The sequence below is a fragment of the Manis javanica genome, chromosome 2, assembly GCF_040802235.1.
Source record: "Manis javanica isolate MJ-LG chromosome 2, MJ_LKY, whole genome shotgun sequence".
Lineage (NCBI taxonomy): Eukaryota > Metazoa > Chordata > Mammalia > Pholidota > Manidae > Manis > Manis javanica.
The window spans coordinates 69549612-69565752 of record NC_133157.1 but is presented as its reverse complement, the minus strand read 5'-3'; the positions used below and the strand labels follow the sequence as shown (position 1 = coordinate 69565752).

General features: G+C 39.4%; 1 protein-coding gene across 1 annotated transcript in view; it reads right to left on the bottom strand.

Annotated features, from left to right (window-relative positions):
* The window catches only part of GDA (guanine deaminase), a 73745-nt gene that overhangs the window by 8661 nt on the left and 48943 nt on the right, over nucleotides 1–16141 (bottom strand). The window contains exons 7-10 of the mRNA XM_036991295.2: nucleotides 15524–15631; nucleotides 12869–12976; nucleotides 10988–11085; nucleotides 8638–8705 (exon numbers count right to left, since the gene is read on the bottom strand). Coding sequence (XP_036847190.2) covers nucleotides 8638–8705; nucleotides 10988–11085; nucleotides 12869–12976; nucleotides 15524–15631 — 382 coding nt within the window. The remainder of the gene's footprint in view (nucleotides 1–8637; nucleotides 8706–10987; nucleotides 11086–12868; nucleotides 12977–15523; nucleotides 15632–16141) is intronic.

Below are 16141 nucleotides of genomic sequence, written 5' to 3'. Positions count from 1 at the left end.
TTCCTGATCCCTGCCCTGCCAGGCGAGCTCAGTCGCTTCCTCCTCCCTCTGCAACACATTTAATGCAAGTAGAATCCCTATTTTGTCATATACAAGAGGCAGTGAGAGAGGGTGGAAAGAGAAATAATGAACTTTACATTTTACTGATCTGGTTTTAAACTGTGGATCTGGAAGTTTTTGCTTTGTTGACCTTTGGTCAGTTACCTGTGAACCTCAATTTTCTCAGAAAACAGAAATAACATCACCTATGAGTAAACATGGTTAACAGTTGCTGAGAAAATCCAATTAATAACATTAAGTCCTTAGGAATGAGGACCAAAGAGTGGGAACTGCATGGGAATGGTGGAGGAAGATGGATGCATTCTCTCAGAAAATATATACTCATGCCCTTACCATCATGACAAAGAATAAGCACAATTACTTGCTTGCCAGAGTCAACACAAGGACACTATTATTTACAGGAATACTCTAAAGAAGTTATGTAAGAGTAAAAACTTGAGCCAGAAAGCAATGGAAAGATAAAAGTGAATGATTTTATATGTGTGCATTCATTTCTTATTCATTCATTCACTTCTCAATGGTCATTTGTTGAACACTTTCTATGTGCTTGATTTATTTAAGCACTCAAACAAAACTTACAGGCCCCATGTGAACCAAGTATCTAGTAGAAAAGGAGACATATAAACAACTAAATATTTTTTATTAAGGTATGATTGATATACACTCTTATGACGGTTTCATGTTAAAAAAACAATGCGGTTACTACATTTACCCATATTATCAAGTCCCCACCCAGACCCCAATGCAGTCACTGTCTATCAGTGAAGCAAGATGCCACAGATCCACTATGTGCCTTCTCTCTACTACACTGTTCTCCCCGTGATCCCCCACACCACGTGTACTAATCATAACACCCCTCAATCCCCTTCTCCCTCCCTCCCCACCCGCCATCCCACACCCCTCCTCTTTGGTAACCACTAGTTCATTCTTGGAGTCTCTGAGTCTGCTGCTATTTTGTTGCCTTAGTTTTGCTTCATTGTTATACTTCACAAATGAGGGAAATCATTTGGCATTTGTCTTTCTCTGCCTGTCTTATTTCACTGAGCATAATGTCCTCCAGCTCCATCCATGTTGTTGCAAATGGTAGGATTTGTTTCTTTCTTATGGCCGAATAATATTCCATTGTGTATGTACCACCTCTTCCTTACCCATTCATCTACTGATGGACACTTAGGTTGCTTCCATATCTTGGCTATTGTAAAAAGTGCTGTGATAAACATAGGGGTGCATGTGTCTTTTTGAATCTGAGAAGTTACATTCTTTGGGTAAATTCCAAGGAGTGGGATTCCCGGGTCAAATGGTATCTCTATTTTTAGTTTTTTGAGGAACCTCCATGTTGCTTTTCACAATGGTTGAACTAGCTTACATTTCCACCAGCAGTGTAGGAGGGTTCCCCTTTCTCCGCATCCTCGCCAGCATTTGTTGTTCTTAGTCTTTTCTATGCTGGCCGTCCTTACTGGTGTGAGGTGATATATCATTGTGGTTTTAATTTGCATTTGTCTGATGATTAGTGATGTGGAGCATCTTTTCATGTGTCTGTAGGCCATTTGAATTTCTTCTTTGGAGAACTGTCTCTTCATATCCTCTGCCCATTTGTTAATCGGGTTATTTGCTTTTTGGGTGTTAAGATGTGTAAGTTCTTTATATATTTTTGGATGTTAACCCCTTGCCAGATATGTCATTTACAAATATATTCTCCCATACTGTAGGATGCCTTTTTGTTCCGTTGATGGTGTCCTTTGCCGTACAGAAACTTTTTAGTTTGATGTAGTCCCATGAGTTCATTTTTGCTTTTGTTTCCCTTGCTCAAGGAGATGCATTCAGGAAGCTATTGCTCATGCTTGTATTCAGGAGATGTTTTCCTATGTTGTCTTCTAAGAGTTTTATGGTTTCATGACTTACATTCAAGTCTTTAATCCATTTCAAGTTTACTTTTGTGTATGGGGTTAAACAATAATCCAGTTTCATTCTCTTGCATGTAGCTGTCCAGTTTTGCCAACACCAACTGTTGAAGAGGCTGTCATTTCCCCATTGTATGTCCATGGCTCCTTTATCATATATTAATTGACCATATCATTGGATTTATATCAGGGCTCTCTAGTCTGTTCCATTAGTCTATGGGTCTATTCTTGTGCCAGTACCAAATTGTCTTGATTATTGTGGCTTTCTAGTAGAGCTTGAACTTGGGGAGCATAATCCCCCCAGCTTTATTCTTCCTTCTCAGAATTGCTTTGGCTATTCAAGGTCTTTTGTGGTTCCATATGAATTTTAGAACGATTTTCTCTAGTTCGTTGAAGAATGATGTTGGTATTTTAATTAGGAATTGTATTGAATCTGTAGATTGCTTTAGGCAGGATGGCCATTTTGACAATATTAATTCTTCCTATCCATGAGCACGGGATGTGTTTCCATTTATTGATATCTTCTTTAATTTCTCTCATGAGTGTCCTGTAGTTTTCAGAGAATAGGTCTTTCACTTCCTTGGTTAGGTTTATTCCTAGGTATTTTATTCTTTCTGATGTAATTGTGAATGGAATTGTTTTCCTGATTTCTCTCTCTGCTAGTTCATTGTTAGTGTATAGGAATGCCACAGGTTTCTGTGTATTAATTTTGTATCCTGCAACGTTGCTGAATTCATATATCAGAACTAGTAGTTTTGGAATGGATTCTTTAGGGTTTTTTTTATGTACAATATCATGTCACCTGCAAACAAAGACAGTTTAACTTCTTCCTTGCCAAGCTGGATGCCTTTTATTTCTTTGTGTTGTCTGATTGCCGTGGCTAGGACCTCCAGAACTATGTTGAATAGAAGTGGGGAAAGTGGGCATCCTGGTCTTGTTCCCGATATTAAAGGAAAAGCTTTCAGCTTCTCCCTTTTAAGTATGATAAACAACCAAATATTAACTATAAATCGTGTTCAGTTAGTGTTAGAGAAAATGGAGGTGGAAAGCGCATTTATACATAGTCAGAGAAAACCTCATTAAGGCAATAACATGTAAACTAAAACAGGAATGAGAAGAACTCAGCCATGTAAAGAGAGGCATAAAGGGCATTTCAGGCAGAGCAATAGAACAAACAAAGGTCTATTGGTAGAAGGGAGTTTGATTCATACAGGGCATTAAAAGACAGCCAGTGTGGAGAGGAGAAAGTAGCGGGAGATGAGGCTGGGGTGTGGATAGCACCTTGCATCACTTGGTGGTGGCTGACATGGGAAAAGCAGGTGGATTAAGAAGATATTAAGGAGTCATGAGGTTGGACAGTGTGCTGGCTTAGACATGCAGAGAAATGAGAGAGAAGGTCCTAAAGACCAAGTCTTGACTTTAAGGAACAGAATTCTCTGAAAAGGAGAGCCATTTATGAGAACTAGGCTTAAAGTGTGTTTTGGGGTAGAATGAAGTTTGAGGGCTCAATGAAGGGGGATCAAAGAGGAAGGAGAAAGTAAGCAATAAAAAATACAGATTTGGAATTCAAAGAGGAGTCTGGGCTGGATATAAAAATTAAGTCATCTGCATATATTGTAATCATGTAAAGCCATGGTTGGGGATGATGTCTCCTAAGAAGGAAGTAGAAGTAAACACAGAAGAGTGCCTAGGACTGAGCCTGGAGGAAAGCTTTTGAATGGTCAAAGGGAGGAGAAAGAGCTTTTAGAGAAGACAGAGAACAGCTAGAAAGGGAGGAAGAAGGGAAACTAGACAGAGTGGGTTCACTGAATCCAAGGTAGAAGTGTTTGGACAAAGTAGAGAATACTGCTCAGAAGCCCAGTGTGATAGGACAGAATGGTGTCCTTTGGGGTTGGCTACAGAAAACACCACAGTGGGAAGAGACCAGGAGAAAAGACAAGGAGAGTTAGCAGGACAGGCCGGGCAAGTAGCCTGTCTGAGGTGGGTGGAGGGATGGAAAGTGTCCCCAGTGTGGTAGCAGTGTGCGTACCCACCTTGAAGAAGTTATGCTGTGAACGAGAATGGGAAGGCGGGCAGGAGCAAGACAGGATGTCTGATTAAGAGTGAGGTTTTTTTCTTTGCTTTTCTTAAAAGATCAGGAGTTACTAAAGAATGTTTTGTGTGTTGATAGGAATGACCCAGTAGGGAGGAGACAATGATGTTGCAGGAGGATCTGTGGCCAAAGGAATTCATTTATTGAGATATTGGGAGAGGGAGAGAATACAGAACACACCTCAGGGTATTTTGGGGTTTGCCTTATACTGGAGGAGAGACTTTTTGGTTTTTGCTTTTTTTTAGCTGTAACAAGAAAAAGAAGAAAGAGAGAGTGCAAGCGGATGCAGGAAGATGTGTAATGTGGTGATGGAAGGCGAGGGAAGGATTTCTGATTGTTTCCATTTTTTCAATGACTTAAGAGATGAGGCCATCAGATTGAAGTAAGGAGGGTACAAGTTGAGAAGAAATGAGAAAAGGCTGCTTGGTAGGGAAATGTAATTGTCTGTTTAGGTAGTGCAGAGGGCCATGTGGGATTTGAGAGCAAAATTTAAAATGAAACCTCACTAGAGAATTTTTTTTTCAACAACCTCCAGCAGATCAGCTGTAAATACTGAGAAGGGGAATGGTTGAGACAACCAAGGGGACTGGGCTTCTGCAAATTTTCTTAGGATACAAAGAAAATGAGAGGGATGTGGGAAATGAGGAGGTTTCCATGGGAATGATTATAGCGATGCACCTGGCACCTGAGAAGGGGAAATTAGGAAGGAAAGAATGGATTTTTGAGGAGGAATGTGATCACTGGACTGGAGTCTACAAGCTGATCAAAGAACTGTTGCTTTGGGAACAATGAACAAGTAAGAAGGACAGGAAATTGTCCACAGGAAGTATGTTTGTTTAAATGAACTTGTAGGTTTTGCTGATGTAAACTTTGTCCATATCTTTTTCCTTCAGATTACTGTGTTCTAGTTATTCACTATGTCCCTTTTTCCTGAGACAAGGAATTTTATACATGTATAATTTTGCTCCCATTTGCCCAATCAGCCTCTCAACTTTGCACATAAAGCACAGCTTCTTGGTTTTCTCCAACAAAATCAAAATAGAGGAACTTTCAGTATTTGGGAAGTTATTTCTGGCAGAGCATATATTATTTTTTAAATGAATCATAAAATGTTAAAGGTGTTCAGATGACATAAGGAATATGTAACACCAAATCTCAAACTGGCATTCAGTTTCAAAAATAAATATAATGTATTCACATCCCAGGACCTTCTTCCCAACCAGAGGGAAATACCTTTTTGCTTTATGCCACCACTTTTTTTATGTTTATGTTTTTATTGTGGTTTTTTCTTAGAACTTTGGTTTTTTTCAAGTAGCTGAAGGTTCACAGTGTGCTAGATTTTTTTAAAGGTATTATTTTTAACAGTGTGCAATTCTCTTGAGACACATTTTTTAATTTGTTTTCACTTAAAAACCCCATTGCAATTTTTAAAAGTCCCTTTTCTATTTTAACTTTCAGCCTTCCCTGACATCCTAGTGCACCATTACTTCCCTATACCATGGCCTTTCATTCTGCCTCATCACTTACTGGATAAACAGATTTAAAAATAATTTTTTGAAAGGGTCCATGGGGAGAATATCTTCCAAACCTCTGTACCTCTCAGCATTGTGTTGCCTTTACACATGAGGGACAATCTGGTCCAAAATAATGTTCTTGAGTAATAACTACTTTGTCTTCAAACTGTTTCTTGTTGTTGGTGTTTTGCATACCAGCAAAGACACCTGACACCAAATTGGTTTGTATGTTTTATTGATAACTTTTCCCTGCCAGGACTTTTTCTTCTTTCTCTTCATAATTCAAATATTTTGCCATACTATATTCAGTTATGATTTAGCCTAGAACAGGATAAGTTCTTTCAATAGGAAAGACAGTTCTTTCTGATGCTCAGAAAAGATTTATCCTTCCCAGCTTCTGTTCCATTTGTTCTGGATCCTTGGTCAGGAAAATTCCATCTGTTCATGCTATGCTTTCTGCCCTCCATGGGGACCATTCTCAAATATCCCCTCTGATCCTCGATCAATTTCTTTTCTCCACCTTACTGATTTAATTTTCTGTAATAATAATTCCACTTCTCATAGCTTCCTATAAGGTTTGTCCTTTCAGTTGATGCTTTTTAAATGAGGCAAAATTAAGTTGTCATAAGATGCACACAATTCGGGTTTCCAGTTTGATGAATGATAATAATTGTATATAGCCACTTAACTAAATTTCAAAAAATATATAACAACTAGATATTAAACATTTCCATCACTCCAGCAAGTTCCCGTGGGGCCCTTTCCAGCCAGCTTCTCTCTCCATCCCCAGCCCCACCCCTTGGCAACCACTTTCTGATTCCTACCAATACAGGTTAGCTCTCCTGGTCCCTGGATGTCATACATATGACATCATACAGAGTGTGCTCTTTCATGCCTGGCTTTTTTCACTTAACAAAAGATTTTGAGATTTATCCACATTTTGCATACATCGGGAGTTTGTTCTTTTGTTTAATGCTGTGTAGTATTCTATTGTGTGACTGTGCCCCAGTTTGCTCATCCATCTTCCTGTTGGCAGGTCTTTGGACTGGTTCCAGTTTCAGGCTGTTGAGAATACAGCTGCTACAAAATGTTCTTGTACAACTCTTTTTGCAAATGTATGTGTTCATCTCTAGGGTAAGTACCCCAATCTGGAAACACTGGATCATATATAGATATATATTCAACTTTATAAGAAACTGCCAAATAGTTCTTCAAAGTGGTTGTACCTTGTACCTTCCCTTCAGCAGTGTATGAACATCAACATGATTCTATTTTTTAATTCTGTTTTCTTCTTTTAAGAATTTCATTTTCCAGCACAACCTGTGGCCTTTTCATAGTGCCATGACTGTTTTTTTTTTCAACTTTTGACTATTTGTGCCATGTCTTCTCTTTGGCCAAGGATAAAGGCAATTTTCTGAAATTTTCTTTTGGATCCTGACGTAGATCTTTTCAGAGATATGCTCATCCTCTTATTCTGTTTATTACTACTTTCTCTCATTTTGAAATATTTTCATTAAGCTTCATGTCGCTTTTTCCTATTTAAAACTTGAGAAAGTCCAGATCTGCTTCCGCTTGTGAATCAACTACTCTTTGACCTGCTCTCTGTCTATGGTAAGAGGTTAAATAATGTTTGGAAGTCTACAGGGGAAGGGCAGATTGATTTTATACAAAGGTCATGTTTACGAAATAGTGGAATGTAGAGTGGCTATTACAACACAGACTATGTAAAATACAACAGCATTCTCCAAATTAATAAGCAAATACTTCATATTTAATCAAACATTTGGTCAATACACCAATGTCCCTCTTTCCCTTTTAAGCAAATCTTCATTGACTAGTACAGTATGCCAGGTATGTGCTAACCACTTCTTGTACATTTTTTAAATTTAAGGCTCCAAACAAGCTTATAAGATACACATTGTTATAACTGTTGTTATTGTTGTAGAAATTAAGAAATGAAGGCTTCAAAAAATCAAGATTATTTGTTCCAGGTCTTACAGCTGGAACGTCAGAGAGCTTTACCTAAACATTCTAGGCCATCCCTATACAACACAGGTCAAGAACTAGAAGTCACATGATGAATTTAAATTATGGATACCGAAATCCTAGAAAATTTGAAAGTATACCTACCCGATTTTTACATGTCTGTGAAATTTTTCATCAACTGACTATAGTGTGGAACAAAAACTCTTGTCCATTTTTTTCTTATTCATGACAGCTTTTCTTTGAAGGGAACTGAGACTTGAATTATTGCAGAAAATGATGAGAGCCATTATTGTTAACATGTACCTATCTGGTGCTCTTAAATTTCAGGAAGACAAGGTACATCAAGAATGCAAAATAAGTCCCTATGCTCCACACCCTTTTTCAAAAAATGTTTCATTTTTCACACACAGTAATAAGAGATTCACAGCAGATATGCCTAGACATTTGGGCCCAACTCACCTTTTCAGAGCAGCATTGAACACACTCAGGAAAAACAATTAAAATGTACTGTGACACACAAGGGGACATCACTAATTCATCAGCATGGAGAATATCCTTCGGCCCAGCAAACCTGAGACAGCCTGTGGAAGCTGCTTAAAGGCAAACCAAGTTCCTGACGGCTCAGAGCTCCCCACGCTGGCCCAGACCGAGTCTGTGCTCACTAGGGCAAGGCCAGATCATTTTCTTTTGAGATAGTATTTGTGATGACAAGAGTTACTGAAAACTAAACACACACAAATTGTAACCACTAAATCCTAGCCAGAAGGACAAAACAAAAGAGAAAAAATCAAAGAGCTTTTAAAATAGCCTCCAAAACGCTTTTGAAGGACTTACCCTTTTGAGCCCCATCTCTGAACAGTAAACAAGGATAATGGCTTTCAGGATGTTAATGCCATCAAAACTGTCCCTTTACATACATCTTCTTACTGCTTCCCATCCCACTATTTAATTAGCTCAAGATATTACTACCAGATAATATAACTAATTTTTTTTTTACATGGAAGTTACCTGGAAATTAGTCACATTAGAAAGTTAAATGTTTAACGGACCATTTTGCCACAGCTCTGAATGGCGAGCTACTAACCTGTACCCAGCCCTATTTTCACTTCATGTTTCAGGACTTCTTGCACATTGAGAAAGCCGCTGCTGATCCTGTGGAGAGAGGAGAGAGTCAGAACAAGGAGACCCAGGTGGTGCTGATGAAAAAAGGACACCAGCAATAATGATGGTGGCACCACTCAAAATTGTGTTTCCCATCATAACAACTCTCACGCTGACACAAACACATTAGTCAAACCAGGCCCTCTGAGTCCTGGAGTAATAAAGGGTCATAAAGGAGCTTTAATCCTTGGGTCAAGGTTAATCTCAGGAACAGTACAAAGTTGTAAGAGTCAGAAGGGAAAGCAGGGGGATTATTTGAAAGGAAAAATGAACGAGGAAGTTAACCTTACAATTAGTCCAAAAGTCTTACTCGTCTTCAATATTTTTTTAACCAACTCAACTTCCTATGGGAGGAAGTAGAAATTATGAAGTACGGCTTTTTCTCTCTGTCTGGAATAATTTCTAACCCTGAATGAGTAGCAACTTGCAAAATCAAAGAAAGGGGATATATCTGGAAAAGGGGGTGCGGGCTGGTGAGTCAGGCCTCACAGCTCGGACGGTGCTGCCAAGGACGGCAGCAACTAGAAGGGAAGGTTCCTGGGCTGAATTCCAGACCTGTAACCCTGAGCTTGTTGCATGTGCTGCCTTTCTAATGGCACACAGGAAATTAAGGCAATCTTTAGAAGTCTGACAAAATGCAAAGGTCAAAGTGGCTGCCTAAAGATGCACATAACTATGGTTTTCAAAACCCCAATGAACATGCAATAAATCAAAGTTGTTGAAGAAAGAAGAGCAGTGACTATTTAAATAGAAACATATCCATAAATAACATTTAACTTCAAAACCCAATTTGCAAAACTGCATTATTTTTTAATTTAGATAGTGTGTAATTAACTCAGGGCTATCAAATCCTCCCCCTATCTGGTCACTAGACCACAAATATGGTCACTAAGCTGTACAATAGGCAAGATTCCCTGTCATGGGTGACCACTTTATATCTGAAAACCAGGAGCCTCTTGAAGAGCTGCAAACACACCAGAAGTGCATGCCTATGGCCCTCCTGCCTCTCCCATACATCCACCGACACTGGCTAAGTCCCTAGATTTCCAACTACCAGAACCTCCACCTCCGCCCAGCGGCTCCCCCGACACAGCCTGCTCTGCCCTTGTTTGGGGAAGCTCAGGAGCTTCAGAGAATTAATGCACTTTCACCCATAACAGCCCTCCACAAATAACTGATGAGTGGTTAGGTGTAACTATCCCAGGTTCCTCACCCCTTGACAGGGATGATGTTGAGGTCTGTTTTGTACATGATCGCTGAGTTTTCCAGAAGGATTAAGCTCCAGGAGCCCAGAGTGGTGACTTGCTTAATGATGTGCCCTTTACTGGTTTCCTTCCTTTCTCTGTCATACCCTAAAGGGGTTTCCTGAAATCACCCCCCCAAATAAACTATTTGTATAAAGATCCCCATCTCATGGTCTGCTTCTACAAGAACTCAAAACAAGACAGGATACAAATCAATGCACAAAAAAACTAAAATCCAGCAGAAGCTAAATAAATTTATTGAATGAATATATGAATGATCTACCCTAACCTGCCTCTAAGCGGGAGGAGCTCTGCTCTGGGTCAGCCAGCACCAGAAATGACGGCTCCTTTCTCTGTTCAGTCCTGGAGCATGGATTCTTAATCTAGTATCCATGAATCAACACCATAAGATCTACAAAGTCCCTGAAATTAGATGCAACATTTTTCTATCTATGTTGTATTTTTCTAAAGATATAGGCCATAACTTTCATCTGATTCCCTTGTGGATGCATAACCTTCAAAGGTTAAGAACCAGTTGTAAATAAAGCTTTGCATCCTGGGGAATTACAATAAGACACAGCCCCTCCTGTGCACACTGGCATGCTAGCAGATCCAGCAGGGTGACAGATTCCCGTAGTGTGCTAGCATATAGTAGCGCTGCACCCTCCCCTGCAGCCAGAGCATACAAAGGCAGTGCCCACCCCCTGGACTACCTGGCCAGCATATGCTTAGCTTCCCTCAGGTCCTTGCCTGTAAATTCTGAACGTTGTTGGTTTTAAACTCCTTCTGTTGTATTTCCTATTGTCCTGTTTTGTGCAAACTCAGAAGTTTTAAGAAATGTAGCACTCTTCAAATGCATACCCTGCAAGAAGTGCATATCTCAGCATGCGTAAGCGTCTGCCCATCAATCTAGTTCCCATCTCCATCAAACAACAGCGAGCCTGGATAAGGACTAAGAACACAGAGGTACTTGGCTGCACATATGCAACCCAAATGTTTATAACCCACCAATCAATAGTGCCTACTTACGATAAGTTAGAATTGGGACAATGTGAGATGGATGCTCCTCGTTCCCTGAATACATCCAGTTCTTCCGCCGAGAGGTAGCAGCCATGTGCCATCACTGTCTGGAGAGAAGAATGTCTGATGTGGAGTTTACCACCTTAAGAATGCAAAGGTTACCCCCACTCACCGTCAGCTACACTAGCTACAGAGAACAGCTGCGACTTCTCTGCTACCATCTTCACAGGAACATTTATTATTACCTGCATTTATAAACTCACTGTGTACATATTACAGCTCAAAAAAGGCCTGTAAATACATTGGCTTACACAAATCTTAGCAAATTAGCGCATCTAATTTTTTTCTTTTTTTGATCTACAAAATAATGAGGGTTGGTCCAGATGACCAAAAGCATAAGATGTCTACCCAGTTCAAAAATACTGTTGTTTCTTCATTTCCCCTTTAGAAATAACTGTACTATTTTCTTTTCTGAGTCTTCATGGAGAGCGACTGGTGGGGCTCTGCTTGTTGCAGTTCCAATCAGAACATTGTAGAAGTAAGCTTTTCTTTCTCAGCACATGTAATCTGTGGGAGTGATCCTGGAAAGCTGTACTTTATTTTTGCTCCTACTTAAATAGAGGCACCAATGATCTTGACACATATAACCAAATAAGCTTTATTTCTTTTATCACCTATGATCACATTTACATAAAAATTAGGAAATCTAGTATCTTATAAGCATTAATTCAGAAGGTAAAATTGACCTAAGGAGACAGGTACTGCACACATATGAGACTTCTCTTAATTTTTAGTCCTGGTAATATTTGTACATATTCCTGAATAAGACCTTACTCTTTCAAAATCCTTTTTCCCTCAGTACAAAACCTGCTATCTAAAGAGCTTTTCCCTTTGGGAGGCATCGTTCAGTGACCACAGAATTATTATTAAAATAAAAATTTCCCAACCTTTGTGCCGATAAAATGAACATGCAAATTGAAGGTTAATATATTAATCACATGGAAATATATGTAGAAGAGGAAGAAAATTATGGCATAGCATTTACAAGATCTATGCACAGTATTAACCTTTCAAATTAGTCACACTCAGATCTCCATTCCTGGTCCCTGAGAATTTATTTGCTGCACTATTTAAACTCTCTGCAGGTCATACATTCCTTTAAAGCACAGGACAAGGGGTATATTGTTGTAATGAAGTCTTTCCTCTATCATATTAATTTTAATTAATTTAAAATTGTTTATTTATAAGAGTAATACACACTCTTTTTTTAAAAAAGCAATCTCAGATAATTTAAAAAGAAAAAGAAAAAAGTCTTTCTCTCTTCCTTAGGAAGGTCACTTTTAACATTAAATGTGTGTCTTACAATTTTTTTAAGTGAACATACAATATATATATATATGTCTGAGTGTGTGTATATACACATACATCTAACAATATTGTACAAATTTCCTTCCTTGTCAGCCTGTACACTTCATTCTTTGTAAATATTGGATAAAATTCTAATTATATATGTTTTATAATTAGACTGGTAGCCATTTTTAAACTTTTACATGTAATTAACATCCCTGTTCATATTCCTTACAAAACGGACCTTTAGGTCCATCTGCTAACTCAAAGGAATGCACATCTACATTCTAATAGATACTGATAGAATGTTCTTGGACCAAATGACATTTCCACCCTCAAAGAAGCAAGCCTTCAGATTTATTTACTGGGATAAAACTTTAGGCCCATTTTTAACTTTACACCCAGGCATATGCATGCTCTGAGCTTTACTCTAATTTAGGAAATACATGCATGTCATAGAAGTCTGAAGATCACTCCTGAGATTTTAAAATTTAGATAAACATGCCCTACTTTGCACAGATTATGTCATGATATGCAACTTACCTTATTTGTTAGAAGATTGTTCTTATCATACACATCTGTGTAGTTTTTATAACTGGGGTATAAGGTTTTCACTGCATTAACTTCATCAGAATTTTCACTTATATGACTCTACAGGAAAAGAAACAATATTTTCAAATTTTTAATGTAAAACACCATTAGAAACTGTATTTCCTACCCTAAAATTATATGTATGATTTCTACTTGCTTCTGTAAGGGACCACATAGAAAGACAATGAAGATTGTACATATGTTTTATTTAAAACAATTTATATATCATATATAGACATATACCTGCCAAAGAAACTATTAGTATGCATCTACATGAACACGTACTATTCTAGCCCTAAAGCTAGCCCATGTAATGTTCTCAACAAAGCCTTTTCAAATTCCAACCTATAGCAAGAACAAATAAAAATAAAAAGTTCTCCTTGAAGAGAGTCAAGAGCCTAGTTTTTGTAGCAACCTATGTCTTCTAGTGTTGGTTGTTTAATAAAACAGTGCAGAGGCCATCAAAAGCACAGATTGTATGGTTCACTTCTAAGAAAACCAGAATTTGAATAAAGAGAAATTAATTTTAGTCCAAGTTCTGACCCCAGTTATATGTCTTAGGGAAAGTCAGTGTTTTTCTTTGTGACTCCATTTTCTCATCTCTCAAATAAAAGGGATGGGCCAAATGAGTGATTTCCAAAATCTTTTAACTTTGGATATGTTATTCATATAAAAATTTATAGAAATCCTATATGTAAAAGGCATAAACAAGTTGCCTCTCAGGATGAAGCAGGAGGGGATTCTGGGACCCTATTCCCAGTCCGTTTTCTTTGTCAGCTTCCAGAATGAATTATTCTACAGAAAACACTTTGAAACAATTAAGCTAGAAAACCCTGCAGTTCCACCAAGGGCCCATAAGAATCCATGTGCAAAACAGGGAGTCCAGGCTCCTGCAACGGCCTTTCTCCAGGGCACCACAGGACCTGAGGGGGCATAAAGGGTTTCTGAGATAACACTTCAGTGTAACCATCCCAACCCCTAGCCTAAAAAAAAATCATCCAACTGGTGATGAGTATAATTACAGGAAATAACTCAAGAGCAAGTTACCACTTCCAAGACTGACAGTGCTTTCCCTCCCTCCATGAGGGAGAGCATGCATACACAATGAATCAAAGAAAAAACAGCAATGTTCTAAATACAGAGTATTCCAACTAGAGGATGGGCTTTATCTCCAGCCTTGAGGAAATCCAGGCCACTGAAGAAACACAGGGCATCAGGAAAGAAGAAGGGACACCTGACGATTCAGGTCATTTTGGTCAATTTGGTTAAATGTGTGCACACGCGTGCACACACACACACATACATACACACACACACACCCTGGCCAAGATATATCTGATTTGTTGTGTATCAATGGGTTTCAGTACCCCAAAATAGGGCACTTTGGCACACTGACTCTTTGAAGGTGAAGGAGTCTGAGGAAAGAGCAGAAGTGGGAAGGGCACCCCTCCTCCCTGAAACAAACTGTGAAACTGTTCCTGGAGGGATGCCCGCCCCACCCCCAGAGGACAGGAGCATCCTTACCTCTGAAGATGAAGGGATGCTCAGACAAATCCAAAAAGCAGCCCCCAGCTGACTACACTTACCTCGTACTCCTCAGCTATCACATCTTTGTACATCTGTGCCCTCACCACCAAACCCAGGATAAAAACACTAATGTTTCCTTTCTTCTGGGTCTTCTTTATTAAGGCTCCCATGTCATGATACTCAAATACATTTGTATGCTTTTCTCCTGTTAATCTCTGTTTGTCAGTTTAGTTTTCAGATCCAGCCAGAGACCCCTAAGAAGGTCGAGAAAAACTTGTTCCTCCCCTGCAACTGTGTGGGATTGAATCAAAAATTCAGATATCACACACACCCCAAAAAAGTGGGGGAGGGGAATATGAGACTAGCTAATCAGACCTAACAAGAAAATCTTTTAAAATATTCCCTCCACCCTACAAAATGATAAAAAATCAATATGTTGCCATTCTCCTAACTTGCCCTTTGTTATAAAATTGTCAACTATTCAGAGGAAAATTTTAGTGCATAATGAAGCCTGGATGGGGAATGGGGAGCTCCCAACTCCCAATTTTAACCTAGCTGGAAGATTTAAAAAGTGTTTTACCGCTAAATTGCAACCACTTAATGACAAAGTACGATATACTTTTTTTTGTTCCCGATTTTAAATTAAGAAACTCAGAACAAAAGGGCTTTGAAATGCATTTTTGTAAGGTGGAAATTAGGCTCTTTTTGCTTTTCAAATAATAGGTGGTGCCTCCAAAAATGAAGGACTTGAACAGTGAGAAAGTATCAAATAAAAGAAAAGAAGGAAAAAAAGTCATTAATGTATCCTCCAGAGAACAGGAAAGCAGTCTGCCATCAGTCTGGCTTGGCTGGTTCTGACCTCATCTCTCTCCCCACGCGGACCAGAGAAGACTGAGCATAAAGGAACGTCAGGTTCCTTGTGTGAAAAATTAAGGACTTGGATTCAAGTGACCTCTGCAGGGTCCTTCCTGTCCTATGATACTATCTCTCTAGGAGATCTCAGTAGAAGAACTGGAGATTACAGCTAGAATTTAGGCACTGAGACGTCCTGCAGGTCAAACAGGAGGGAAATATGCCCACCTGAATGTGCAAATCATGGGTCTTTGCAATGTTTCCGAGTTCAGCCAACAAAGTCTCAGTGCAGGAAAGGGAAAACCGTGGTGTCACGATGGGCTTCACTCGAGAATACTGGAAAAAATAAAATATAATTGGATATCATGAATGTGTAGCATATTCCAAAAATGTGTAGCAAGTTGACTACGTCTTATCTGGGGGAACAGTCGCCATTCTAAAGTGGGTGGAAATGCTGGGCTTCATGGAAACAGCTCACGGTTGAACACAAAAGACAGTCTATTCTGTAGCACTGAGTTCAGTGGAAGAAGAGGCTGCCCCAAATGACGGGCGCCCCCACGAAGGCTCAGACAAGCCCAGGTGTGCTGCCTTTGTGAGAAGTAGGAGGCAGAAGTTTTGAAGGTGAGCGCTGGGGAGACTGAAAGCCGGGTGGTGGCCCTTCCACCTCTTGGGGAAGTGTGCTGGCCCTGGCCTCCCGGAGGCCTGTGTAGCTGCTCTGAGGTCACCCGAGGTGAAGGGCCAAGCAGAAGAGGAGGACGCATAGAGGGGTGGTGAGAATAAGAAACCACAAAGCTCCACTTAAGTCTCCCAGGATTGGATTGAAAGACACTGAGCTTCACTCTGGTT